Source organism: Oncorhynchus masou, chromosome 1, assembly GCF_036934945.1.
Source record: "Oncorhynchus masou masou isolate Uvic2021 chromosome 1, UVic_Omas_1.1, whole genome shotgun sequence".
Lineage (NCBI taxonomy): Eukaryota > Metazoa > Chordata > Actinopteri > Salmoniformes > Salmonidae > Oncorhynchus > Oncorhynchus masou.
Genome location: NC_088212.1, coordinates 49,617,600 through 49,645,091, shown reverse-complemented (window position 1 = coordinate 49,645,091; position 27,492 = coordinate 49,617,600). Strand labels below are relative to the sequence as shown.

General features: G+C 43.3%; 1 protein-coding gene across 1 annotated transcript; it reads right to left on the bottom strand.

The window, feature by feature from the left end:
* Nucleotides 1-927: 927 nt before the first annotated feature.
* On the bottom strand, nt 928-27,492 carry surf4l (surfeit 4, like). The gene is made up of 6 exons (XM_064973878.1): nt 27,272-27,492; nt 24,277-24,463; nt 11,874-11,950; nt 11,678-11,721; nt 2,860-3,046; nt 928-2,432 (listed from the first exon to the last, which is right to left on the bottom strand). Exons 1-6 carry the CDS (start codon nt 27,317-27,319, stop codon nt 2,166-2,168), a joined length of 810 nt encoding a protein of 269 aa, XP_064829950.1. The 5' UTR covers nt 27,320-27,492; the 3' UTR covers nt 928-2,165.

The window sequence follows — 27,492 nt, the reverse complement described above, 5'->3', positions numbered from 1 at the left end:
CTCGGGGATTTGAACTTGCAACCTTTCTGTTACTAGCCCAATGCTCTAACCACTAGGCTACACTGCCGCCCCAGTGTAGCCTATCTAGTAGCGGTGTCACCCAGTATCCGTGGCCATTGTCTGAAATGGACAAAACACACAAAGATTCTTCCCCTTCTGACAGGGTATCACTTTGTTCATCCTTTGTGTGCTCCATTTTATGTACTTTCTGAAGTCGCTTTTCCTTTGTTCACTCAGCAACAGCAGTCAACCTGTTTGGCCCTCTGTTTCAGCACAAGGGCCGGTACGGCACGGCTATGCTGGAGCTTAGACTATGCACTCGCCACACCACACCCACCTCAACTGCCTGGTGCCAAGGGAAGCTGTCAGTTCATAAAAGGTCAGGTCAGTCTAGCTTAGTGAAGCAGCCTTGTTCGCTACTGACCACAAAACGGACTCCTTGAAATGTGATGACAAAGAGACAGCCTGGGAGGAGATTGCAAACCTAAACTGATGTCCCCTCATGGTCTCTTCCACGTTGACAGGAACTCCTGATTGCTAGTATTGAGTCAGTGGGAGGAGTCGGGGCTACTCAGTTATGCCAATAAAACCACTGTGGCCGTAACTTCAGATTTGTCCAGTAGATGGCACAACTAACTAAAAGATTAACAGTTGAGCTACAAATTTAAAAAAAGATCTGGTTTGAACTAGAATAAAAAAATGTAACATGTATCCATTTATCAACTTAGGTCTTTAGTGCATTTAAATATTTGATTCACCTATCATGAAACAGAATAGTGGAAAATCTAGCAGTCACAAGTTATGAGGACAGTGAATTCATACTTTTAGACTGCCCTCAAAATGTCAATTATTTCCTGATATCATGGGAGCCTTGATATTCATGGTGGAAAAAAATTGTGCGGAGAAACACAGCCATCTACACAAAGCCATAATAAACACAGAGTTTATGCTTTTGTTTATGATTTATAAATATTCAAAAACAAATAGAAAATCATTATTTTTCTCATACATGAATAAATGGAAAAACACTGAGTGAGACCAATGATAGAGGGCTTTAAAGCTAAATGGCCCTGTTGTGCTGGATGACATAGAATACTATAATTAACCAATTGTAAACTTTGGACTCAATTGACAGCACTCACATTTGTCATATGGAATAGTTTAACATGCTATGAGGACTCATAGTTGTGACAAAATTTAAATAAAGAACAGAATAGAAATCCCCTCATGTGAAAGTGTCTGTACATTAAATGGCTTAAGGTGTTCATGGGATTCTACAAGGCACAGAGAAACTCAGAAAGTGGACAAATACAGTAAAAAGCAGCTAACATGCTTTTTATTTTAACTATGCAAGTCAGTTAAGAACCAAATCTTATTTACAATGACGGCCTAGGAAGAGCGGGTTAACTGCCTTGTACAGGGGCAGGACGACAGATTTTTACCTTGTCAGCTCGGGGATTTGATCTAGCAACCTTTTGATTACTGGCTCAACGCTCTAACCACTAGGCTACCTGCCGCCCCAGTTCATTGAACTGTCAAATTATGCAACTAGCCAAAAGGTACTTTTTTATCCCTTGTTCATCCTAACTTAAAATATTTGATAGAAAGTACTGCATTTGCCCCTTCATAGAAACCTACCTAACCATAAATATAGTAATGTATCTATTCTGTGCTAACTCAAATCAGCACAAAAGCAGCTACCATCATTTACACACAAGAGTGTAAAACTTGTCCTCTAAAACAGTGGGTTGTGTCTTTAGTTAAGGGCTGGCATTATTGAAAGCATAGACAAAAGATGCGCACAAAAAAAATAGCAAAAGAAGCATGAAAGAATTACAGTATATAAATTGTACAAATACACCATTAAAGAAAATAACTTGAAAATTGGTCACTAAAATATATATTTGTTTTAAAAGAAAAAAACATTTGATGTATTGGATATCCCCAAATCGAGAGATGGCCATGTCACGACGAGCTACAGTAGCAAAATAAAGACTGCAAACCATTTGTAAAGGTGCCTGTGGAGGACAGTCACAGAAAAGTTAGCGAGGGAGAATGAGACAGTGCTGAGGGGAGGGGGGTAGAGGGAGGAGGTGCGTACTGCTTAGGCCATGTTCGGTAAGGTGGGTCCCTGTCCTGTCGGTCCTGGTAACTTGGGTCGAGTTTCACCACAACTTCTTCTTTTCGTCCATGGACACCCCACCGGGCCCCAGAGCCACAATCAGTAGCAGCCCACCGATCACAGACATGGTCTGGAAGAAGTCGTACTTGAGGAAGTCGTGCATGGGCTTGTAGGCGGGCACCATCCAGAAGGCATTGAAGTATACGTTGACGGCAAACAGCCACAACACCAGGGTGAGGGCGGCCAGCTTGGTCTTGAAGCCGATTGCCACCAGCACGATCAGAGCTGTGCCCACCAGGTTCTGCAGAATCTAAAATGAGCGGAAGGTGTACAGTAGGACAGCAGTCAATGTTCATTCAAACTCGTACCAGGCTTACAGTAGCATGTTGATATGGTTGCATCCCAAATGGCAACCTATACTTTATATAGTGCGCTACTATTGTCCAGGCACCCCTAGTCAAAAGTAGTTTTAATAAAATGTTAATTAATAAATAAGGGAATACAAGCTGACTGCCTGAGACAAACAGTTTAGACCCGGGTTCAAATAGAATCAAATGTTTTTTTCAAATACATGAGGTGCTTGATTGAGCTCGCAATGAAACCAATGGAAGTCCCAAAAGTAAAATAAATAAATCAATTTAAATAAACACCCTCATCCAGGCAGGCTCGATCAAATGCTGAATCAAAAGTAAAGAACAAATGCGATTTGAATCGGTATGCAGGAGCTCAGAACTCACAGAGATGAAGCTGGGGTCAAAGTGCAGCAGGGTCATGAACATGAGCACCAGGAGAACCCGTCCTCCCAGCTGCATGTACTGCTTGGGCGAGTGCTCTCCCATTGACGGCACCCCAGCAAACATGCTCTTCCCCTCCCCACGCGACTCGGCTAGCAACAGCAGGAGCCCCCCGCCCAGGGCCAGGTTCCTGGAAAGGAGGAGGCAGAGTGAGAGGGAGAAAGAGTTAAACAAAGCAAGTGTATTTGCAGTTTTGCACAGAGATGTACAGTGGTTCCTCCTTTAAAAGTTGCGTCATACTGCGGCACACCTTGCGTGCTGCCTCAGCATTCTGTGGCACCTCATTTAATTCTCAGCCATTTTTTTCTGTTACTGCTAGTTTGACCACTAGAGGGCATATTTGAGAAGTATTTGATAGTCTTCCATATTGCAGACACACGTGAGACTGGGGTTCAATTTTTAATGGGGAGGAAGGAGTAGGCTGTCCTTGTAACTGATTCCATATGTGTTATTTCATAGTTGTGATGTCTTCAATATTATTTCACAATGTAGAAAATAGTAAAACTATAGAAACATCCAGGAATGAGTAGGTGTGTCCAAACGGTTGACTGGCACTTGCTTAATTTGATTAATATTATGGTGCTTTTAGTCCATGAAAAACCCTCGGTAAATTCAGACCGTTTCGCTCTCGGAGAACACACTGGACGTTCGGGCCGAGGCAGTCAAGCACCCAAGCTAACGTTGGCTAGCTTCCTAGTTACTTCCATACACAAATGAGACCACTGACCATTTTACTCACCCAAGCAGAGCTGGTTAGGCATGTTCTGTTAATTGTAATTGTGCTGCAGGAAACAATTTAATTATACATTTTTGCCGACGTTTACCGACACTGGCCATAATCAACGGGTGTTGAGCGCTCGTAAATTCATAATTCCCGAGCTCTGGTACACTCAGACGAGAGTGCTCTGAAATCGGAGTAGATAGTCAGAACGAATTTACGAAAGCACCCGAATGTCCATTGAGAACGCACACCGACAATACCATTTAGCTAAGCTAAGAATGACAGGAATAATCAAGTCCATAAACGTTGGGTAGTTAGATAGCCTATAGTTAATAAACTGTCAAGTTTGATGTATAACTACTAACGTTAGGTAGGTTAGGTAGCTAACATACTGGTACATACTGCTGTAATGATATGCTATGTGGACAGTGTAGCTAACAAATTGTCAGCCAGCAAAACATGTAAGGTAACTTATTTAAAAAGTAATTACTTTGAGTTGCAAGCTACCACAAGGACGCGCTCTATCGACTCTGCAGACAACTACGAAGAACTGTGTGATGGCATCTCAGGTAAGCCGCACTGGGCATTCTTCCGTCCAGCTTTTACATAGCTCCTACGATTCAGTGTCGGTTCATAACATTGTACTATATTACATACATACCATAGAATGAATCATGCAATTATTATTCTCAAGCTAAACAAAATCATTTAGCTACGAATGCCTGTTCTCGCCATTTTCAGTTTAATTAATCTAACTTTCTTTCATGGCAACTCATAAGCCGGCCATGTCCTATTTGTTTCACAGTCAATATATAATCATATTTCATGACAGTGTAACAGTTAGCGTTGTTACAGAAGGATGAAAGAACACAATATGTCTGTCAGGGAATGCAAGGATGCCCCATGTGGGCTTTAGAATGGTCAAAGGAAGTCTCAGAGCAATGGGCCATCGTGTACAATGGCGAAGTCTTTGCAGAGTGTAGATGGTGCAGGTATCATTGCCAGAATGATCCAGCTTCGTTGCATTGCTTTTTCCTGCACCCATCTCTCATCCACATTGATACAAATCGTAAACTCAGCAAAAAAAGAAACGTCCCTTTATCAGGACCCTGTCTTTCAAAGAAAGTGTAAAAATCCAAAGAAATTCACAGATCTTCATGGTAAAGGGTTTAAACACCGTTTCCCATGCTTGTTCAAAGAACCATAAATAATGAACATGCCCCTGTGGAACGGTCATTAAGACACTAACAGCTTATAGACAGAAGGAAATTAAGGTCACAGTTATGAAAACTTCAGACACTAAAGAGGCCTTTCTACTGACTCTGAAATAACACTAGAAGAAAGATGCCCAGGGTCCCTGCTAATCTGCGTGAACGCGCCTTAGGCATGCGGACTGCAGTTGTGGGCAGGGCAATAAATTGCAATGTCCGTACTGTGAGACGCCTAAGACAGCTCTACAGGAAGACAGGTCGGATAGCAGATCATCCTCGCAGTGGCAGACCACGTGTAACAACACCTGTACAGGATCGGTACAGCCAAACATCACCCCTGCGGGACAGGCACAGGATGGAAACAACAACTGCCCGAGTTACACCAGGAACGCACAATCCCTCCAATGCTCAGACTGTCCTCAAAAGGCTGAGAGAGGCTAGACTGAGGGCTTGTAGGCCTGTTGTCTGGTGAGGACCTGCCTTACATCACCGTCAACAACGTCGCCTATGGGCACACCCCCACCGTCGCTGGACCAGACAGGACTGGCAAGAAGTGCTCGACACTGACGAGTCACGGTTTTGTGTCACAGCATCATTGGACTGGGCTTGTCATTGTAGGCAATCTCAACGCTGTGCGTTACAGGGAAGACATCCTCCCTCATGTGGTACCCTTCCTACAGGCTCATCCTGACATGACCCTCCAGCACAACAAAGCCACTAGACATTACTTCCGGCGCCGACAGAGATGGCCGCCTCGCTTCGCGTTCCTAGGAAACTATGCAGTTTAGTTTTTTTTACGTGTTATTTCTTACATTAGTTCCCCAGGTCATTTTAGGTTTCATTACATACAGTCGAGAAGAACTACTGAATATAAGATCAGCGTCAAATCACCATCAGTACGACCAAGAATATGACTTTCGCGAAGCGGATCCTGTGTTCTGCCTTTCAACCAGGACAACGGAATGGATCCCAGCCGGCGACCCAAAAAAAACGACTTCGAAAAAGAGGGAAACGAGGCGGTCTTCTGGTCAGACTACGTAGACGGGCAAATCGTGCCCCACTTCCTAGCATTCTTCTCGCCAATGTCCAGTCTCTTGACAACAAGGTTGTTGAAATCCGAGCAAGGGTAGCATTCCAGAGGGACAGAGACTGTAATGTTCTTTGCTTCACGGAAACATGGCTCACTGGAGAGACGCTTTCGGTGGCGGTGCAGCCAGAGGATTTCTCCACGCATCGCGCCGACAGAAACACCTTTCTGGTAAGAAGAGGGGCGGGGGCGTATGCCTTATGGCTAACGAGACGTGGTGTGATCACAGAAACATAAAGGAACTCAAATCCTTCTGTTCACCTGATTTAGAATTCCTCACAATCAAATGCAGACCGCATTATCTACCAAGAGAATTCTCTTCGATTATAATCACAGCCGTATATATCCCCCCCCAAGCAGACACATCGATGGCTCTGAACGAACTTTATTTGACTCTAACTAACTTTATTTGACTGGAATCCATACATCCTGAGGCTGCATTCATTGTAGCTGGGGATTTTAACAAGGCTAATCTGAAAACAAGACTCCCTAAAATGTATCAGCATATCGATTGCGCCACCAGGGCTGGCAAAACCTTGGATCACTGTTATTCTAACTTCCGCGACGCATATAAGGCCCTGCCCTGCCCCCCTTTCGGAAAAGCTGACCGACTCCATTTTGCTGATCCCTGCCTACAGACAGAAACTGAAACAAGAAGCTCCCACGCTGAGGTCTGTCCAATGCTGGTCCGACCAAGCTGATTCCACACTCCAAGACTGCTTCCATCACGTGGACTGGGACATGTTTCGTATTGCGTCAGGCAACAACATTGACGAATACGCTGATTCGGTGTGCGAGTTCATTAGAACGTGCGTTGAAGATGTCGTTCCCATAGCAACGATTAAAACATTCCCTAACCAGAAACCGTGGATTGATGGCAGCATTTGCGTGAAACTGAAAGCGCGAACCACTGCTTTTAATAAGGCAAGGTGACTGGTAATATGACCGAATACAAACAGTGCAGCTATTCCCTCCGTAAGGCTATCAAACAAGCTAAGCGTCAGTATAGAGACAAAGTAGAATCTCAAATTAACGGCTCAGACACAAGCGGTATGTGGCAGGGTCTACAGTCAATCACGGACTATAAGAAGAAATCCAGCTCAGTCGCGGACCAGGATGTCTTGCTCCCAGGCAGACTAAATAACTTTTTTGCCCGCTTTGAGGACAATACAGTGCCACTGACACGGCCTGCAACGGAAACATGCGGTCTCTCCTTCACTGCAGCCGAAGTGAGTAAAACATTTAAACGTGTTAACCCTCGCAAGGCTGCAGGCCAAGACGGCATCCCCAGCCGCGCCCTCAGAGCATGCGCAGACCAGCTGGCTGGTGTGTTTACGGACATATTCAATCAATCCCTATACCAGTCTGCTGTTCCCACATGCTTCAAGAGGGCCACCATTGTTCCTGTTCCCAAGAAAGCTAAGGTAACTGAGCTAAACGACTACCGCCCCGTAGCACTCACTTCCGTCATCATGAAGTGCTTTGAGAGACAAGTCAAGGACCATATCACCTCCACCCTACCTGACACCCTAGACCCACTCCAATTAGCTTACCGCCCAAATAGGTCCACAGACGACGCAATCTCAACCACACTGCCCTAACCCATCTGGACAAGAGGAATACCTATGTGAGAATGCTGTTCATCGACTGCAGCTCGGCATTTAACACCATAGTACCCTCCAAGCTCGTCATCAAGCTCGAGACCCTGGGTCTCGACCCCGCCCTGTGCAACTGGGTACTGGACAACCTGACAGGCCGCCCCCAGGTGGTGAGGGTAGGCAACAACATCTCCACCCCGCTGATCCTCAACACTGGGGCCCCACAAGGGTGCGTTCTGAGCCCTCTCCTGTACTCCCTGTTCACCCACGACTGCGTGGCCACGCACGCCTCCAACTCAATCATCAAGTTTGCGGACGACACAACAGTGGTAGGCTTGATTACCAACAACGACGAGACGGCCTACAGGGAGGTGGTGAGGGCCCTCGGAGTGTGGTGTCAGGAAAATAACCTCACACTCAACGTCAACAAAACTAAGGAGATGATTGTGGACTTCAGGAAACAGCAGAGGGAACACCCCCTATCCACATCGATGGAACAGTAGTGGAGAGGGTAGTAAGTTAAGTTCCTCGGCATACACGTCACAGACAAACTGAATTGGTCCACTCACACAGACAGCATCATGAAGGCGCAGCAGCGCCTCTTCAACCTCAGGAGGCTGAAGAAATTTGGCTTGTCACTAAAAACACTCAAACTTCTACAGATGCACAATCGAGAGCATCCTGGCGGGCTGTATCACCGCCTGGTACGGCAACTGCTCCGCCCACAACCGTAAGGCTCTCCAGAGGGTAGTGAGGTCTGCACAACGTATCACCGGGGGCAAACTACCTGCCCTCCAGGACACCTACACCACCCGATGTTACAGGAAGGCCATAAAGATCATCAAGGACAACACCCACCCGAGCCACTGCCTGTTCACCCCGCTATCATCCAGAAGGCGAGGTCAGTACAGGTGCATCAAAGCTGGGACCGAGAGACTGAAAAACAGCTTCTATCTCAAGGCCATCAGACTGTTAAACAGCAACCACTAACATTAAGTGGCTGCTGCCAACACACTGACTCAACTCCAGACACTTCAATAATGGGAATTGATGGGAAAGGATGTAAAATATATCACTAGCCACTTTAAACAATGCTACCTAATATAATGTTTATATACCCTACATTATTCATCTCATATGTATACGTATATACTGTACTCTATATCTACTGCATCCTTATGTAATACATTTATCACTTGCCACTTTAACTATGCCACTTTGTTTACATACTCATCTCATATGTTTATACTGTACTCAATACCATCTACTGTATCTTGCCTATGCTGCTCTGCACCATCACTCATTCATACCTTTATGTACATATTCTTTATCCTGTTACACTGTGTATAAGAAATTAGTTTTGGAATTGTTAGATTACTTGTTGGTTATTACTGCATTGTCGGAACTAGAAGCACAAGCATTTCGCTACACTCGCATTAACATCTGCTAACCATGTGTATGTGACAAATAAAATTAGATTTTAATGCTCGTTCTGTGCGTGATTTCCTGCAAGACAGGAATGTCAGTGTTCTGCCATAGCCAGCGAAGAGCCCGGGTCTCAATCCCATTGAGCACGTCTGGGACCTGTTGGATCGGAGGGTGAGGGCTGGGGCCATTCCCCTCCAGAAATGTCTGGGAACTTGCAAGTGCCTTGGTGCAAGAGTGGGGTAACATCTCACAGCAAGAACTGGCAAATCTGATGAAGTCCATGAGAAGATGCACTGCAGTAATTAATGCAGCTGGTGGCCACCAAATACTGACTGTTTACTTTATTTTGACCCTCCCTTTGTTCAGGGACCCATTATTACATTTCTGATAGTCACGTCTGTGGAACTTGTTCAGTTTGTGTCTCAGTTGTTGAATCTTATGTTCATACAAATAAACGCAGTTGACAGTGAGAGGTTTCTTTTTTTGTTGAGTTTAGATTTGAAAAAGACATTAAAGAGTTATTTAAACTTCTTTATTCTTACATCATTGAAAATTTGTCTAGGAATAAGTATGAAATTGGAGTTCTTCATTATTTATGTATTACCAGTTGAAGGTTAATAGGTTAAACATTACACTTTAAATTCCAATGCTTTTTTTTCAAGATACAACAGGCAAGCATATTATTTTGTATCCATATTGCTTATTTCCCATCACCTCACGAACAACCACAATACCAGTCCAGTGCTAAGCTTTCTGTGCTGTATTGACATATCCTGAAAATGACATCTGCTGCTTTAGATTGAATGGTCATATTGCAAGTTATTGTTTTCATATCTATAAAATAAGCTATTTTCTGTACTTTGAGTATGAGCTGATCAAGGGGTCAAAAATGTAGATATTGCCAGATGTTCACTGTCTAAGGAACAGACCGTGGAAGCGTTATTCCATAACCAGAGGTAATTAAACTGTTCTTTTTCCCCTCTGCCTGTCTTGTTGTACATGGAACCTGTCTCACATGTACAGTTGAGGGAGGAAGGGGGGGTACATTGACCTGTCGAATTCTATCCACCTCCTCTGTGTGGGATATGTTCCTACCTCGTCTATGGGCAGATCTGCAGCATTTCAGAGTTGGAATAATCACCATTTAAGTACAGAGGCATTACGGAATGCTGTGGCATTACGGAATGCTTCAAACACCTGTGCACTTTTGTTTTGCCTTAGCACTACACAGCGGATTCAAATGATCAAGTCATCAAGCGTCAAGTGGTATTTATGTCTAATAATGACATTATCTTCCATTGTTTGTCCTCACGTGTTTTTCAGCATAAACTACTCTTTGTCCACAAGCAGGTGAGACCACACACACAATTAAGTCTCTTTCACTTCATCCCTCTCCTCCCTAAATCCTCTAGGTCATATCAGTTGTGTCGGTGAACCCCTCCCGCATCTGAACTGGCTGACACAGCATGATCATAGGTGAGAGGTCAGGTCAACAGGAAGTATTGTTAAAGAGATGCTTTACATTGAAAAACAGAGAGATGTAGTAGTCCCAGAGGTAATGATCCAAGATCAGTTTTGCATTTCACCTCCTGATGACTGACCGTGTTAGAATAAAATCATGCTTAATCATGCTCTCTCTATCCATCGGTCTCTCGTCTGCAGGTATGTTTTGATATGAGAGGGGAATCCAGTCCCGTCATCGCCACCTCAACCACTTAAGATACCCTTCGGCCCAAGGCTAGTTAGGAAACACTATGTAATTGTGATGAACTGAGAGAATATTAGGGTAGCACTAATTCATTAATCATATGCTGTCTACCTCTGTTCTTACCTCGTTCCCTTCTACACCTCTCTCCCCTCATTTTATAATGCACACCCTATATGCATTTAAGTACAGATTGAACTTGTATTTAGAATAATTATAACATGTATTAACACCTGGATAATGAACTTTTCAATAAAGCATTTCACATTCTCCACTGGCTGAATATATTGACCAAATACTTATTTTCCACCATAATTTGCAAATAAATTCATTAAAAATCCTACAATGTGATTTTCTCTCTCATTTTGTCTGTCATAGTGTACCTATGATGAAAATGACAGACCTCATCTTTTTAAGTGGGAGAACTTGCACAATTGGTGGCTGACTAAATACTTTTTTGCCCCACTGTATATAGGACTTGCAACCTTGGCACAAATTTATTCCAGTGTAAGTCGGAAGTTTACATACACCTAGGTCAAATACATTTAAACTCCGTTCCACAATTGCAAAATTTTTATCCTAGTAAAAATTCTGTCTTCGGTCAGTTAGGATCATCACTTTATTGTAAGAATGTGAAATGTCAGAAAAATAGTAGAGTATGATTTATTTATTTCATCACATTCCCAGAGGGTCAGAAGTTGACATACACTCAATTAGTATTTGATAGAATTGCCTTCAAATTGCTTAACTTGGGTCAAGCATTTCAGGTAGCCTTCCACAATAAATTAGGTGAATTTTGGCACATTCCTCCTGACAGAGCGGGTGTAACTGAATCAGGATTGACGGCCTCCTTGCTCGCACACACTTTTTCAGTTCAACCCACTCATTTTCTGTAGGATTGAGCTCAGGGCTTTGTGATACCACTCCAATACCTTGAATTTGTTTAAAAGACTTATGACCACCAACTTTGCACTCATTGGTTAATTTGAAAAAGACAATCAAACGACTCACCTCATCAAGAATTTAAGATCCCATAAAATGCTGTAGGCAATAGTCTGAAATGGTAAGATGATTAAGTGAGACTCTGGTTTCCCTTATGTATTTAATTAATTAATTATAAAGACTGTAAACAGAATATAGTATAATGAATGGTTTCATCTTCTGCTGTATTCAGCCCATATACAATTAAAAACAAGTTTAGACTTACCTGTAAAGAAAGGATTCCAAATAACGCAAAGCAAGCATACTGGACAAAATTCCTACTGAGGATAAGGACACAGCCACCTGTTTGAAAGAGAGAAAAATATTTAACGAGGCAAGTCAGTTAAGAACAAATTATTATTTACAATGACGGCCTACCCTGGGACAATTGTGCGCCGCCCTACGGGACTACAAATCACGGCCGGATGTGATACAGCCTGGATTCTCTCCCTCCCTAGGCCAGTTCTCAGGGCCCAACTTAACTGCAACTTGCAATCCCTCATCTGCTAGATAGTGATGGGGAATAAAATCAATACAGTAACGCATCAGGATATTATATCGATATGACTGATAGGTAGTGTTAGCTAGCACTAGTCGGCTGTACCTGTGCCAAAACTCCGGTATTATTCATCCTTTAGCGTTTTCTTTGTATTAAAGTTAGCCGACATGTTTTCAGCACTTATTTCAATGAGTGATCAAAACTTATTTTAACATGCTTTCTCATCTCTCTGCAGCAGACATATAGTGAGCAATATGTTTGGAACATCAAATCGCAATACATATAGAATCGTGAGAATTGCAATACATATCGTCTCGGCACATAAGAATCGTGATAATAATCGTATTGCAATGTCCCTGGCAATTCCCAGCCCTACTAGCAGTCTCCCCAGGCATTGCACCAACATATTCACTACATAGTGAACAACTAGCCTCTCACACCTAGCTGTCCGAGTAGGTTCAGTAACTCCCCTAATTGTCCTGGTAGGTTCAGGAGCTAACCTAGGTGCTCTAGAATGTTTACTAACTCACCGACACTAAGACTTTCCTGTAATTTCAAGTGTTTCACAGCATGGATGCTTTAGACTACACTGTACCGTGGGTAAAAAGCTGAGAAAAATACTATAACTAATTGGAAGCCTCATGTAAAAATGTACATAACACTGTTTAACAGTTATATCGTATGCCTACTGTAGATTCAAATAATCCGTCTCAGGCGCCAACCTCATGCTGTCGGGTGAGACGCATGATGCTCCGACTATTTTAGTAAATATCTTGAAGTGGAAATATATTTTCAGCAGCTACCTTGATTTGTTTATACACTGAACAAAAATATAAAGCGCAACATGCAACAATTTCCAAGACTTTACTGAGCTACAGTTCAAATAAGGAAATGAGTCAATTGAAATAAATTCATTACACCCTAATCTATGGATTTCACATCACTGGGAATATAGATATGCATCTGTTGGTCACAGATACAGTACCTTTAAAAAAAGGTAGGGCGTGGATCAGAAAACCAGTCAGTATCTGGTGCGACTATTTCCTTTGCATAGAGTTGATCAGGCTGTTGATCGTGGCCTGTGGAATGTTGTCCCACTCTTCAATGGCTGTGAGAAGTTGCTGGATATTGGCGTGAACTGGAGCACGAAGTCATACATGGCGATCCAGAGCACCCCAAACCTGCTCAATGGTTGACATACTCTGTTTCATCAGCTGTCCGGATGGAAGGTCTCAGACAGTTCCGCAGGTGAAAAAACAGATGTGGAGGTCCTGGGCTGGCGTGATTACACGTGGTCTGCAGTTGAGGCCGGTTGGCCGCACTTCTAAATTCTCAAAACTGACGTAGGAGGTGCCTTATGGTTGAGGAATGAACATTCAATTCTCTGGAGGACATTCAGACCTCAACTTTAACCTCATTGTTAAGTTAGACTTGTTCTAAAATTGATGAAATAATAGCTAGCCAGCCCCCCCCAATCAACACAATACCCCATAATGACAAACAAAACAGGGTTAGAAATGTTTGCAAGTGTATAAAAAAATGGGGAGCTTCTCCCATTCTCTGCAGAGCCTCTCCAGCTCTGTCAGGTTAGATGGAGAGCGTCGCTGCACAGCTTTTTACAGGTCTCTCCAGAGATGTTCGTTCAGGTTCAAGACCGGGCTCTGGCTGGGCCACTCAAGGACATTCAGAGACTTGTTCCGAAGCCACTCCTGCATTGTGTTGGCTGTGTGTATAGGGTCTTTGTCCTGTTGGAAGGTGAACCTTGATACCATTCTGAGGTCCTGAGCACATTTTCATCAAGGCTCCCTCTGTACTTTGCGCCATTCATCTTTCTCACGATCCTGAATGGTCTCCCAGTTCCTACCATTGAAAAACATCAACAGCATGCATGCTGCCACCAACAAACGTAGGGATGGTGCCAGGTTTACTCCAGACATGACGCTTGCATTCAGGCCAAAGAGTTTCATCAGACCTGACAACCTTGTTTATCATGGTCAGAGTCCTTTAGGTGCCTTTTGGCAAACTCCAAGAGGACTGTCATGTGCCTTTTACTGAGGCATGACTTCCGCTTGGCCACTCAACCGTAAAGGTCTGATTGTTGGAGTGCTGCAGAGATGGTTGTCCTTCTGGAAGATTCTCCCATCTCTACAGAAGAACTCTGGAGCTCTGTCAGAGCAACCATCGGGTTCTTGGTCAAGGCCAAGGCCCTTCTCCCCCAATTGCACAGTTTTGCCAGGAGGCCAGCTCTATGAAGAACCTTGGTGATTCCAAACTTCTTCTACTTAAGAATGATGGAGGTCACCGTGTTCTTGGGGACCGTCAATGCTGCAGACATGTTTAGGTACCATTCCCCAAATCTGTGTCTCGACACAATCCTGTCTCAGAGCTCTACAGACAATTCCTTCGACCGCATGGCTTGGTTTTTGCTCTGACATGCACTGTCAACTGTGGGACCTTGTATAAAGTAAATTTTATTGCATGTGAACCTTTGGAAATACCTGGATTTCTGCATAAATTGGTCATACAATTTGATCTGATCATCTAGGTCACAATAGACACAGTCTGCTTAAAACATGTCTATTGAACACACCGTGTAAACAATCAAAGTGCAGGGTGGAAAAGGTGTGTGAAACCTTGGATTTAATAACTGGTTGACCCTCATTTAGCAGCAATAACCTCAACCAAACGTTTTCTGTAGTTGCAGATCATTCCTTTTTATAAAACTGTTTCAGTTCAGCAATATTCTTGGATGTCTGGTGTGAACTGCTCGAGGTCATGCCACAGCATCTCAATCAGGTTGAGGTCAGGACTGACTGAGCCACTCCAGATGGCGTAATTTCTGTTAAAACTATTCTGTTGATTTACTTCTGTCTTTTGGGTTGTCGTCCTGTTGCGTCACCCAACTTCTGTTGAGCTTCAATTGGCGGACAGATATCAAGACATTTTGCAGGAAAATGTAAGGCTAAGCTTGGGAATTCATTTTTTCCGTCGATGATAGCAAGTTTTCCAGACCCTGAGACAGCCCCAAATTATGATGTAAGTCGCTCTGGATAAGAGCGTCTGCTAAATGACTTAAATGTAAATGATGCTCCCTCCACCATACTTTACAGTTGGGATGAGGTTTTGATGTTGGTGTGCTGTGCCTTCCAAACAACTCAACTGTAGTTTCATCTGTCCACAGAATAGTTTGCCATTAGCGCTGTGGAACATCCCGGTGCACTACTGCAAACCTCAGACGAGCAGCAATGTTTTTTTGGACAGCAGTGGCTTCTTCCGTGGTGTCCTCCCATGAACACCATTCTTGTTTAGTGTTTTACGTATCTTACTTCCGGCGCCGACAGAGATGGCCGCTTCGCTTTCCTATTTTGTTTTTTACCTGTTATTTCTTACATTGGTACCAAAGGTAATCTTAGGTTTTATTACATACAGTTGGGAGGAACTACTGGATATAAGAACAACGGCAACGTCAACTCAACATCATTACGACCAGGAACACTACTTTCCCGAAGCGGATCCTATGATTTGCCCAACACCCAGGACAATGGAGCGGATCCCAGCCGGCAAACCAAAACAACTTTGCCATAAAAAGGGGCAAGCCGGTCTTCTGGTCAGGCTCCGGAGACGGGCACGTCGCTCACAAGCATACTACTCGCCAATGTCCAGTCTCTTGACAGCAAGGTTGATGAAATACGTGCAAGTGTAGCATGCCAGAAAGACATAAGAGACTAACGTTCTTTGCCTCACGGAAACATGGCTCACTTCGAGACACACTATCGTAGCCGACAGAAACAAGCATCTTTCTGGGAAGAAGAGGGGCGGGGGGGTATGCCTTATTATTAACTAGACGTGGTGTGATCATAATAACATAATAGACATGTTTTAAGCAGACTGTGTCTATTGTGACCTTGATGATCAGATTATAAATCACAGCCGCATATATTCCCCCCCAAGCAGACAAACGGCCCTGAACAAACTATTTGATTCTATGTAAACTGGAAACCACATAATACAAACAGTGTAGCTATTCCCTCCGCAAGGCAATCAAACAAGGTAAGCCTCCGTATAGAGACAAAGTAGATTCAACGGCTCAGACACGAGAGTTGTGGCAGGGTCTACAGTCAATCACGGATTACAAAAAGAAAACCAGCCCCAGCACGGACCAGGATGTCTTGCTCCCAGACAAACTAAACAACTTCTTTGCTCGCTTTGAGGACAATACAGTGCCAATGACACAGTCCACTACCAAAACCTGTGGACTCTCCTTCACTGCAGCCGACGTGAGTAAAACATTTAAACGTGTCAACCCTCGCAAGGCTGCAGGCCCAGACGGCATTCCCAGCCGCGTCCTCAGAGCATGCGCAGACCAGCTGGATGGTGTGTTTACGGACATTCAATCAAACCTTATCCCAGTCTGCTGTTCCCACATGCTTCAAGAGGGCCACCATTGTTCCTGTTCCGAAGAAAGCTAAGGTAACGGAGCTGAACGACTACCGCCCGGTAGCATTCACTTCCATCATCATGAAGTGCTTTGAGAGACTAGTCAAGGACCATATCACCTCCACTCTACCTGACACCCTAGACCCACTTCAATTTGCTTACCGCCCAAATAGGTCCACAGACGACGCAATCGCAACCACACTGCCCTAATCCATTTGGACAAGAGGAATACCTATGTGAGAATACTATTCATCGACTACAGCTCAGCATTTAACACCATTAGTACCCTCCAAACTCATCAAGCTCGAGACCCTGGGTCTCAAGCCCACCCTGTGCAACTGCGTACTGGACATCCTGACTGTGCCGCCCACAGGTGGTGAGGGTAGGTAACATCTCCACCCCGCTGATCCTCAACAGTGGGGCCCCACAAGGGTGCGTTCTGAGCGCTTTCCTGTACTCCCACGACTGCGTGGCCATGCACGCCTCCAACTCAATCATCAAGTTTGCAGACGACACTACTGTGGTAGGCTTGATTAACAACAATGACAAGACTGCCTACAGGGAGGTGGTCAGGGCCCTCGGAGTGTGGTGTCAGAAAAATAACCTCACACTCAGTCAACAAAACAAAGGAGATGATTGTGGGCTTCAGGAAACAGCAGAGGGAGCACCCCCCTAACCACATCGACAGGACAGTAGTGGAGAGGGTGGAAAGTTAAGTTCCTCGGCGTACACATCACGAACAAACTGGATTGGTCCACCCACACAGACAGCGTGGAGGCTGAAGAAATTTGGCTTGTCACCAAAAACACTTTTACAGATGCATAATCGAGAGCATCCTGGCGGGCTGTATCACCGCCTGGTACGGCAACTGCTCCGCCCACAACCGTAAGGCTCTCCAGAGGGTAGTGAGATCTGCACAAAGCATCACCGGGGGCAAACTACCTGCCCTCCAGGACACCTATACCACCAGATGTCACAGGAAGGCCATAAAGATCATCAAGCACAACAACCACCCGAGCCACTGCCTGTTCACCCCGCTATCATCCAGAAGGAGAGGTCAGTACAGGTACATCAAAGCAGGGACCGAGAGATTGAAAAACAGCTTCTATCTCAAGGCCATCAGACTGTTAAACAGCCATCACTAACATTGAGTGGCTGCTGCCAACATACTGATTCAACTCCAGCCACAAAAATGTATCACTAGCCACTTTAAACAATGCCACTTTTATGTTTACATACCCTACATTACTCATCTCATATGTATATACTGTACTCTATACCATCTACTGCATCTTGCCTATGCCGTTCTGTACCATGACTCATCCATATATTGGTATGTACATATTCTTCATCCCTTTACACTTGTGTGTATAAGGTAGTTGTTGTGGAATTGTTAGATTAGATTACTCGTTGGTTGTTACTGCATTGTCAGAACTAGAAGCACAAGCATTTCACTACACTCGCATTAACATCTGCTAACCATGTACATGTGATAAATAAAATTTGATAAACGTCAGAGATGTTAGAAAATTCCAGAGATTTCTGTAACTCCTTTGCTGACATTGTAGGATTCTACTTATCCTCCTTGACTTTTCTGCACTGTGCTCTTGCAATCATCTTAGCAGGACGGCCACTCCTAGGGAGCGTAGCAACCATGCTGATATTTCTCCATTTATAGACAATTTGTTTTACCGTGGACTAATTAACATCAAGGCTTTGAGATACTTTGGTGATCCTTCCCAGGTCAACAATTCTTAATATTCTGAGATCTCTTTTGTTCAAGGCATGGTTCACATCAGGCAATGCTTGTGAAAAGCAAACAAACTTGTGTTATTTATAGGGCAATGCAACTAACCAACATCTCCAATCGCATCTCATTGATTGGACTCCAGGTTAGCTGACTCCAATTAGCTATTGGAGAAGTCAATAGCCTAGGGATTTACATACTCAACGCTGTATGTTACAGGGAAGACATCCTCCTCCCTCATGTGGTACCCATCCTGCAGTCTCATCCTGACATGACCCTCGAGTATGACAATGCAACCAGCCATACTGCTTGTTCTGTATGCGATTTCCTACAAGACAGGAATGTCAGTTCTGCCATTGCCAGCGAAGAGGCCGAATCTCAATCCCATTGAGCACATCTGGGACCTGTTGGATCGGAGGGTGAGGGCTAGGGCCATTCCCCCCAGATATGTCCGGAAACTTGCAGGTGCCTTGGTGGAAGAGTGGGGTAACAACTCACAGTAAGAACTGGTAAATCTGGTGCAATCCATGAGGAGATGCACTACAGTACTTAATGCAGCTGGAGGCCACCAGATACTGACCGTTTACTTTATTTTGACCCTCCCTTTGTTCAGGGACATTCCATTTGTTAGTCACATGTCTTTGGAACTTGATCAGTTTATGTCTCAGTTGTTGAATCTTATGTTCATACAAATATTTACAGGTTAAGTTCGTTGAAAATAAACACAGTTAAAAGTGAGGACTTTTTTGTTGTTGCCGAGTTTACATACAGTTGAACTTGGAGGTTTACATACACCTTAGCCACATACATTTAAATTCAGTTTCACAATTCCTGACATTTTAATCCAAGAAAAAATTCCCAGTCTTAGGTCAGTTAGGATCACCACTTTATGTTAAGAATGTGAAACGTCAGAATAATAGTAGAGAGAATTATTTCAGGTTTTATTTCTTTCATCACATTCCCAGTGGGTCAGAAGTTGACAAACACTCAATTAGTATTTGGTAGCAACACCTTTAAATTGTTTTACTTGGGTCAAGAAATGTGTAGCCTTCCACAAACTTCCCACAATAAGTTGGGTGAATTTTGGCCCATTCCTCCTGACAGATCTGGTGTCACTGAGTCAGGCTTGTAGGTCTCCTTTCTTGCACACACTTTCAGTTCCACCCACTAATTGTCTATAGGATTGAGGTCAGGGCTTTGTGATGGCCACTCCAATACCTTGACTTCATTGTCCTTATGCCATTTTGCCACAACTTTGGAAGTATGTTTGGGGTAATTGTCCATTTGGAAGACCCATTTGCGACCAAACTTTAACTTCCTGACTGATGTGTTGAAATTCTGCTTCAATATATCCACAATTTTCCTTCCTCATGATACGATCTATTTTATTAAGTGCACCAGTCTCTTCTGCAGCAAAGCACCCCCACAACATGATGCTGCCACCCCTGTGCTTCACGGTTGGGATGGTGTTCTTCAGCTTTCCAGCCTCCCTCTTTATCCTCCAAACATAACGATGGTCATTATGGCCAAACAGCTCAATTTTTGTTTCATCAGACCAGAGGCCATTTCTTCAAAAAGTACAACCTTTGTCCCCATGTGCAGTTGCAAACTGTTATCAGGCTTTTTAAATGGTGGTTTTGGAGCAGTGGCTCCTTCTATGCTGAGCGGCCTTTCAGGTCATACCGATATGACTCGTTTTTACTGTGGATAGATACTTTTGTACCTGTTGTTTCCTCCAGCATCTTCACAAGTTCCTTTGCTGTTCTTGGATTGATTTGCATTTTTCGCAACAAAGTACGTCTCTTGGAGAACGAACACGTCTCCTTCCTGAGCGGTATGATGGCTGCTTGGTCACATGGTGTTTATACCTTTAGGTGTTTGGAAATTGCTCCCAGGATCAACCAGACTTGGAGGTCTACAATTTTCCCATGATGTGTGTAACTAAGTCAGGTTTGTAGGCCTCCTTGCTTGCACACACTTTTTCAGTTCTGCCCACAAATTTTCTATGGTCAGGGCTTTGTGATTGCCACTCCAATACCTTGACAAAGGGATACTGAATTTGAAGGTAGGCCTTGAATTACATCCTCAGCTACACCTCCAATTGACCCAAATTATGTCAGAAGCTTCTAAAGCCATGAAATCATTTTCTGGAATTTTCCAAGCTGGTTAACCTCTTACACTTATGGTGGCGCTATTTCATTTTTGGAAGAAAAACGTTCCCGTTTTAAACAAGATATTTTGTCACAAAAAGATGCTCGACTATGCATATAATTGCTACTGTTCGAAAGAAAACACTCTGACGTGTCCAGAAATACAAATATCTTCTCTGTGCGTGCCCTTTAACGTGAGCTTCAGGCAAAACCAAGATGACTTGGCATCCAGGAAATGACAAGGATTTTTGAGGCTCTGTCTTTCATGATCTCCTTATATGGCTGTGAACGCAAGAGGAATGAGTCTGCCCTTTCTGTCGTTTCCCCAAGGTGTCTGCAGCATTGTGACGTATTTGTAGGCAGATCATTGGAAGATTGACCATAAGAGACCACATTTACCACGTGTCCGCCCGGTGTCCTGCGCCGAAATTGGTGCGCAAAAGTCACCTGCCAGTATTTTTCCATGGGGCAGAGAGAGAGAGAAGCAAGCTTCCAAGAACTGCATGTCAATGAAGAGATATGTGAAAAAACACCTTGAGGATTGATTCCAAACAACGTTTGCCATGTTTCGGTCGATATTATGTAGTTAATCCGGAAAAAGTTTCACGTTGTAGGTGACTGCATTTTCGGTTCGTTTCGGTAGCCAGGCGCAATGTAGAAAACGGAACGATTTCTCCTACACACAGACGCTTTCAGGAAACACTGCGCATTTGGTATGTGGCTGGGAGTCTCCTCATTGAAAACATCAGAAGCTCTTCAAAGGTAAATGATTTTATTTATTTGGTTATCTGGCTTTTGTGAAAATGTTGCGTGCTACATGCTACACAAAATGCTATGCTAGCTTTGCATACTCTTACACAAATTAGTCAATTTCTATGGTTCAAAAGCATATTTTGAAAATCTGAGATGATAGTGTTGTTAAGAAAAGGCTAAGCTTGAGAGCAAACGCATTATTTTAATTTTATTTGCGATTTTCAGAAATCGTTAACGTTGCGTTATGCTAATGAGCCTGAGGCTTAGTCACAATCCCGGATCCGGGATGGGGAGTTTCAAGAGGTTAAAGGCACAGTCAACTTAGTGTATGTAAACTTCTGACCCACTAGAATTGTGATATGTTGAATTATAAGTGAAATAATCCGTCTGTAAACAATTTTTGGAAAAATGACTTGTGTCATGCAAAGTAGATGTCCTAACCGACTTGCCAAAAATATAATTTGTTAAGACATTTTCGGAGTGGTTGAAAAACAATGACTCCAACCTAAGTGCATGTAAACTTCAGACTTCAACTGTAGATCCATGACTACATGGAACTCTATTCCACATCAGGTAACTGATGCACGCAGTAGAATCAGATTTTAAAAACACAGGTAAAAATACACCTTACGGGACTGTAGAGACAAATAGGTGCAGACACATGCAATTCTGGGATCTCCTTTTTCAGCTCATGAAACATGGTACCAACGAGTGATGCACCGATATGACATTTTTTGGCCAATACCGATATCCAATATTTTCCTTGCCAAAAATCCTGCGGCCTTTTAAGCATTCTAGTACAGTTTATTTAGGATTGTGGCTCAATGACATGGGTTATCAGTCTGCTCAGTGACACCCAGAGAACATTAGCATCATGGCTCAGACTCTGAAACAACTGAATTGAGCCACATTTATTGTCAACCAGTGTGTATTGAACACTATTTGAGGAGAAACAATACTGTGTGGATGTTTAGGAGCCTGATAACTCTGAGGACGACGCTGGGGAAAAATATATTGGGTATTAAGTAGACTGTTACCCCATTTCATTGATCCCCAATCCTTAGGTAAAGCTGTACAGTGCAATATGAATGTCAATACACTCAATAGGCTGACTGGGGAGGTGATTTCCCACAAGTCACAGTCCCGCGATAAGAGCTACAACGCTAATATTTGCATAACAGTTGTGTTCTGTGGGTGTCACTGAGTTGACTGAACCCCCACTTAATTGCTTCACATTCCAACCTTGTTTAACATTATCTAGTCTAAATATGGCATGATTCCACCAATTGTAACCTTCTGCATCACTTTCAAAGAGGTACTTTTATTTTGAAGGCAAACTCCTCTTGTGCCTAATCCTTATTGTGGCTATCTTCACAACACACAACCAGGTCAGGTCAAGCCTCACTAGCCAGATGAAGCTATCTGGCTGCTTATAACGTTAGCTTTGGGCAAAAGGGATAATTAACTGGCTAGCAATTTATTTACATTAACTGAAGTTCAATTTCAATAGGCGAAAAACAAGTGGCTACCAAGCTAATACTTAAATCACAAGGACTACTAAATCCTTTCTAAGAAAAGTAAAAATGAATGCAGTTTCTACTGGTCATTGTTTTCAGGCTGGTTGTATTGGTGCTATCTAGGTACCAAGCTAAAGCTAGCTAGCTACCCCAGAAGTTGCGGTCAAACAAATAATGCTTTATTACCTTCGTGGTATTGTAAACACATTGTTCGTGGCCAATGTTTGCATATTTTTTTTTTACAGCTTTGACAGTGCTACTGATAATAGTGGTGGCGCTTGGCTTGCACGTGCAAATTCAGAAGACAACATTCTATAATAGAACGGTATTACTTGATGGGTCAAATTAAAAGCTTATTTAACGCGTCAAAGTGTTATTGTCAAATAGTGTTATTTGACGTGCATCTTTTTTGATATGCAAAGACCCAAACGGCATTCCATAGTACGTTGTGAAGCTAATAGCAGTGACGATATCACAGTGTAATTCCAGTAAGGCAACATCTGAACAATAACGTGGTAACGTTAGTGTGTACCGGTGCTCAACCGGTCGCAAAGGCCCACACCAACCATGACAAAACGGTTGATTGTCAATGGCAATGAATTCCATTAATTTGTCATTAATGGATTTCGCCTTTGAGTTGTCTCGCTGAAATATTCTTACTCTTTCAAATTAGTGCTCGAGCCACACAGCAGCCATTTTGGGCTAGGTTAGGAATGCTGTGTTGCACATGGAGTGAACATTTTATGTGGCGTCATTAAGTCATGTACCTACGTATGCATGTAAGCTTTGACATTAGTTTAACGCTGATGTGGAAAAACCAGACATCGGGCCGATACTGATGTTGGCATTTTTAGCTAATATCGTCCTATTCCGATGTTCACAGATATATTTTGCATCCCTAGTACCAACACTTTACATTTATATTTTTGATCAGTCTAGTTAGCAAAGGTTTGAAGTAGGTGTATCTAGCTGTCTTATTTGCATTTGTTCAATGCCTCAATTGAGTCGATAAACTATATTGGATATATGGCTGTACAGATTCCTGGTTTGAATTAACCCAAGATGAACCCTGAAGATGGGACAAAGTGCATGACAAGGTGGCCCAGAGGAAGCCAGCTGTTCTCAACCCCTACATTGCCCCATTCCTCCAAGAGCTCACTGAGTTTGGATGACCACACACACAAAAGCTTGATATGTCCCTTGTCACCTGTCTTTTTACCCACAGAGTAACTAGTGCTCATCCCTCATTCTAATTCTTTATTTTTCTATGCTTTTCCTAATTGGTGAGAAGAGATCCTGTAATGTATTTGACAGTACTATTTTGCTTACTGTAAAACATTACAGCATCCATTAAAATGTACAGCAGGGAGCTGCAATATCTTTTTACAGTAAGGAAAATAGTACTGTCAAATACATTAGAGCATCTCTGCGGTAAAGCAAAATTACAGTATTAAGCTGGCAACGCAGGGAAAAGCTTTACAGTGCAACGGTTCTCGTAGGTTCAGTAACAGGTTCAAGTAACTCACCTAGCTGTCCTAGCAGGTTCAGTAACACGAAGCAGGCGGCCAGAAAGTAGCCACAGCTCCAGGTGGCCTCAATGTAGTCCCGCTGCTCATTCCACTGAAACCACATGCGAATGCCGTCCTCCAGGAAGGTGCTGATCAGACACAGGCGTGCCACGTGAGGAAGGTATTGTTTGGTCACTCTCAGGAACTGCCAGAAAAGAGGAAGTGGTTGATTAAATGGTTAGTCAGAGAGAGTAGCTCAGTCACAACACATGCAGTTGCAGGTGTGAGGTTAAGTTTTCCCTAGGTACATATCTAGGATCCCTCCCTCAATCCAAACCTTAACCATGAGTGAGGAAAATGCTAAATTGACCCAAGATCAGTATCTAAGGTCAACTATTGTAGTCATTAGTGGCGTTTCAGGCAGGTCGTCTTCTGTCCAGTCACAAGTGTTGAATGTCTCAGGTTAATATGACATCCTCTGGGATGCATTAGCATAATAACAGACAAACTGGATTGCCCCCAGCATTGCCGCTGGTTGGAGCCAGGAGAAGATGATTTGCTTACCGGGTATGTATTCTTATAAGCAGAATTACAAACTAGCCGGTTGTGTCTACAGAGGATCGGTGAAGGGAGGGTGCACTGTTGCAGTAGTGCTTGTACTGTCCCTCTGATGTTAGGCTATAGGCTAGGATATATCAGTACACTAGAATGTAGGCTAACAGTGATATGGGGGGGGGGGGGGAAATCGATAGTTACATATAGCAGTTAGGGATGCAAAGGATCGTAAATTAACAGTAAATTTCCACGGGAAGTTAAGCCCGTGAATTTGATGAATTTTGCTTAACAAGGCAATTCTAGGCCTTGTAACATATTTTGGTTAAACTATCCCCAATTCGATGGAAGTGATGGTACGTGTGAAAGGGTTAAACAGCTGGGAAAATACCAGAAAACGATGTCATGGCTTTAGAAGCTTCTGATTGGCATTATGTGAGTCAATTTGAGGTGTACCTGTGGATGTGTTTCAAGGCCTACCTTCAAACTCAGTGCCTCTTTGCTTGACATGGGAAAATCAAAAGAAATCAGCCAAGATCTCAGAAAAAAAATGGTAGACTTCCACAAGTCTGGTTCATCCTTAGGAGGAATTTCCAAACGCCTGAATGTACCACGTTCATCTGTACAAACAATAGTACGCAAGTATAAACACCATGGGACCACGCAGCCATCATACCACTCAGGAAGGAGACACGTTCTGTCTCCTAGAAATGAAGGTACTTGCAAAAAGTGCAAATGAATCCCAGAACAACAAAGGACCCTGTGAAGTTGCTGGAGGAAACAGGTACAAAAGTATCTATATACACACAGTAAAACGAGTATATCGACATAACCTGAAAGGCCGCTCAGCAAGGAAGAAGCCACTGCTCCAAAACGGTCATAAAAAAGCCAGACAACGGTTCGCAATTGCACATGGGGACAAAGATCGTACTTTTTGGAGAAATGTCCTCTGGTCTCATGAAACAAAAATGTAACTGTATGGCCATAATGACCATTGTTCTGTTTGGAGGAAAATGATGGAGGCTTGCAAGCTGAAGATCACCATCCCAACTGTGAAGCACGGGGGTGGCAGCATCATGTTGTGGGGGTACTAGCATCATGTTGTGGGGGTGCTTTGCTGCAGGGGGGACTGGTGCACTTCACAAAATAGATGGCAACATGAGGGGGAATTATGTGGATATATTGAAACAACATCAAGACATCAGTCAGGAAGTTAAAGCTTGGTTGCAAATGGGTCTTCCAAATGGACAATGAACCCAAGCATACTTCCAAAGTTGTGGTAAAATGGCTTAAGGACAACAAAGTCAAGGTTTTGGAGTGGCCATCACAAAGCCCTGACCTCAGTCCAATAGAAAATGTGGGCAGAACTGAAAAAGCATGTGAGAGCAAGAGGGCCTACAAACCTGAGTCAGTTACACCGGCTCTGTCAGCAGGAATGGGCCAAAATTCACCCAACTTATTGTGGGAAGCTTGTGGAAGGCTACACAAGGCTACAGATTCACAAAAATAAAATTGTCTCTGTGGTAGAATGTTTATTTTCTGATTGGCGTTTTTCTTAAATGTATTTAAATCCCATCAGGTAGCCTGATTTCAGATTTCCATGTGAACAGGATTATAATATTTCTTGCAAAGCATGTAAACGTTTTAAACAAACTATTATATTAATCTGACTATCCATGTTACTGTGTTTACTGCCAACAGCCTGAGGTAGACAATTCATAGACACTAACTGATTTAGCAGTCCACCGCTTACCTATTGATGATAGTATCTTCTGACTGGGTGAGTTTTGTTAAGAGCCCCGACACTGGTCTACACATTAACATATCGCTTGCGGTACGTTTTTGGAAACATAAGGAACGTATCTTTCATTTAAGCTTAACGATTTTCTAAAAACTAAAAAAGTTCAACTAAGACACACCTTTATATGGTTCGTGTTCCCACACGGCCATATCTCCATGTTTACATTGCTTGTTTTCAAAGATAGATGGAAGACATTGGCGGCCACATGTGCTAATCAGCCATATAGCTTGCGCCTAACACCTGTGTGTAAGCATAACTGCTATATTTTTTTATTATAACAATTATGTCAGGGGCATATCAGCATATGTTTCGAAAACAATTATTGGCGTTTCTAAGAGTAAGAACACAGCGTCGGAAATGTACCAAATGTGGACGAATGTAACCGCTGAAACCCATACATACGGAGCAGAAGTATTTTCGAAAGCTAAACCAGAGGGAGCCACTACTGCAACTGTTTCGGCTTCATGACTGTACGATTGAAGAATAACTCAAACGGGAAGAGACTACACACACCATCATTGTTCATTAATATACATTCACTTTTTTTATCCACATTCTAGTTTCGATATCTTGAAAAAGTGAGAAGACTCCCTCCCCTTAATTCAATGATGACTCCTGTCTGGTTCTGCCGTAGCCGCGAGGGCCTTGTGCACTGCTTACCTGGTCTGCCACGTCCTCCGCATTGCTCATCAAATCATTCTGCGCCATGTCACGCTCTGAGTCTGGTACTGCTGGTGCCACAGCAGTTTCCTAGAATTCGAACTGACAAAAAATCTGACCTGTCGCCTTGAGTTTTTTCAGACGCTAGCTCCTCTTCATCGAAGAAGTGCAAACGTTTCCTCCGCCCCATAACACAGCTCCCTCTGTAGGCAGTAATTGCC

Coding starts and splice junctions, on each gene's coding strand:
- surf4l (XM_064973878.1), bottom strand. CDS start 27,319: ATGGCGCAGAATGATTTGATGAGCAATGCGGAGGACGTGGCAGACCAG. Junction 11,722..11,873: donor TTGGAATCCTTTCTTTACAG/GTAAGTCTAAAC, acceptor TTACCATTTCAG/ACTATTGCCTACAGCATTTT. Junction 3,047..11,677: donor GATCTTAAATTCTTGATGAG/GTGAGTCGTTTG, acceptor CCTCCTTTCCAG/GAACCTGGCCCTGGGCGGGG.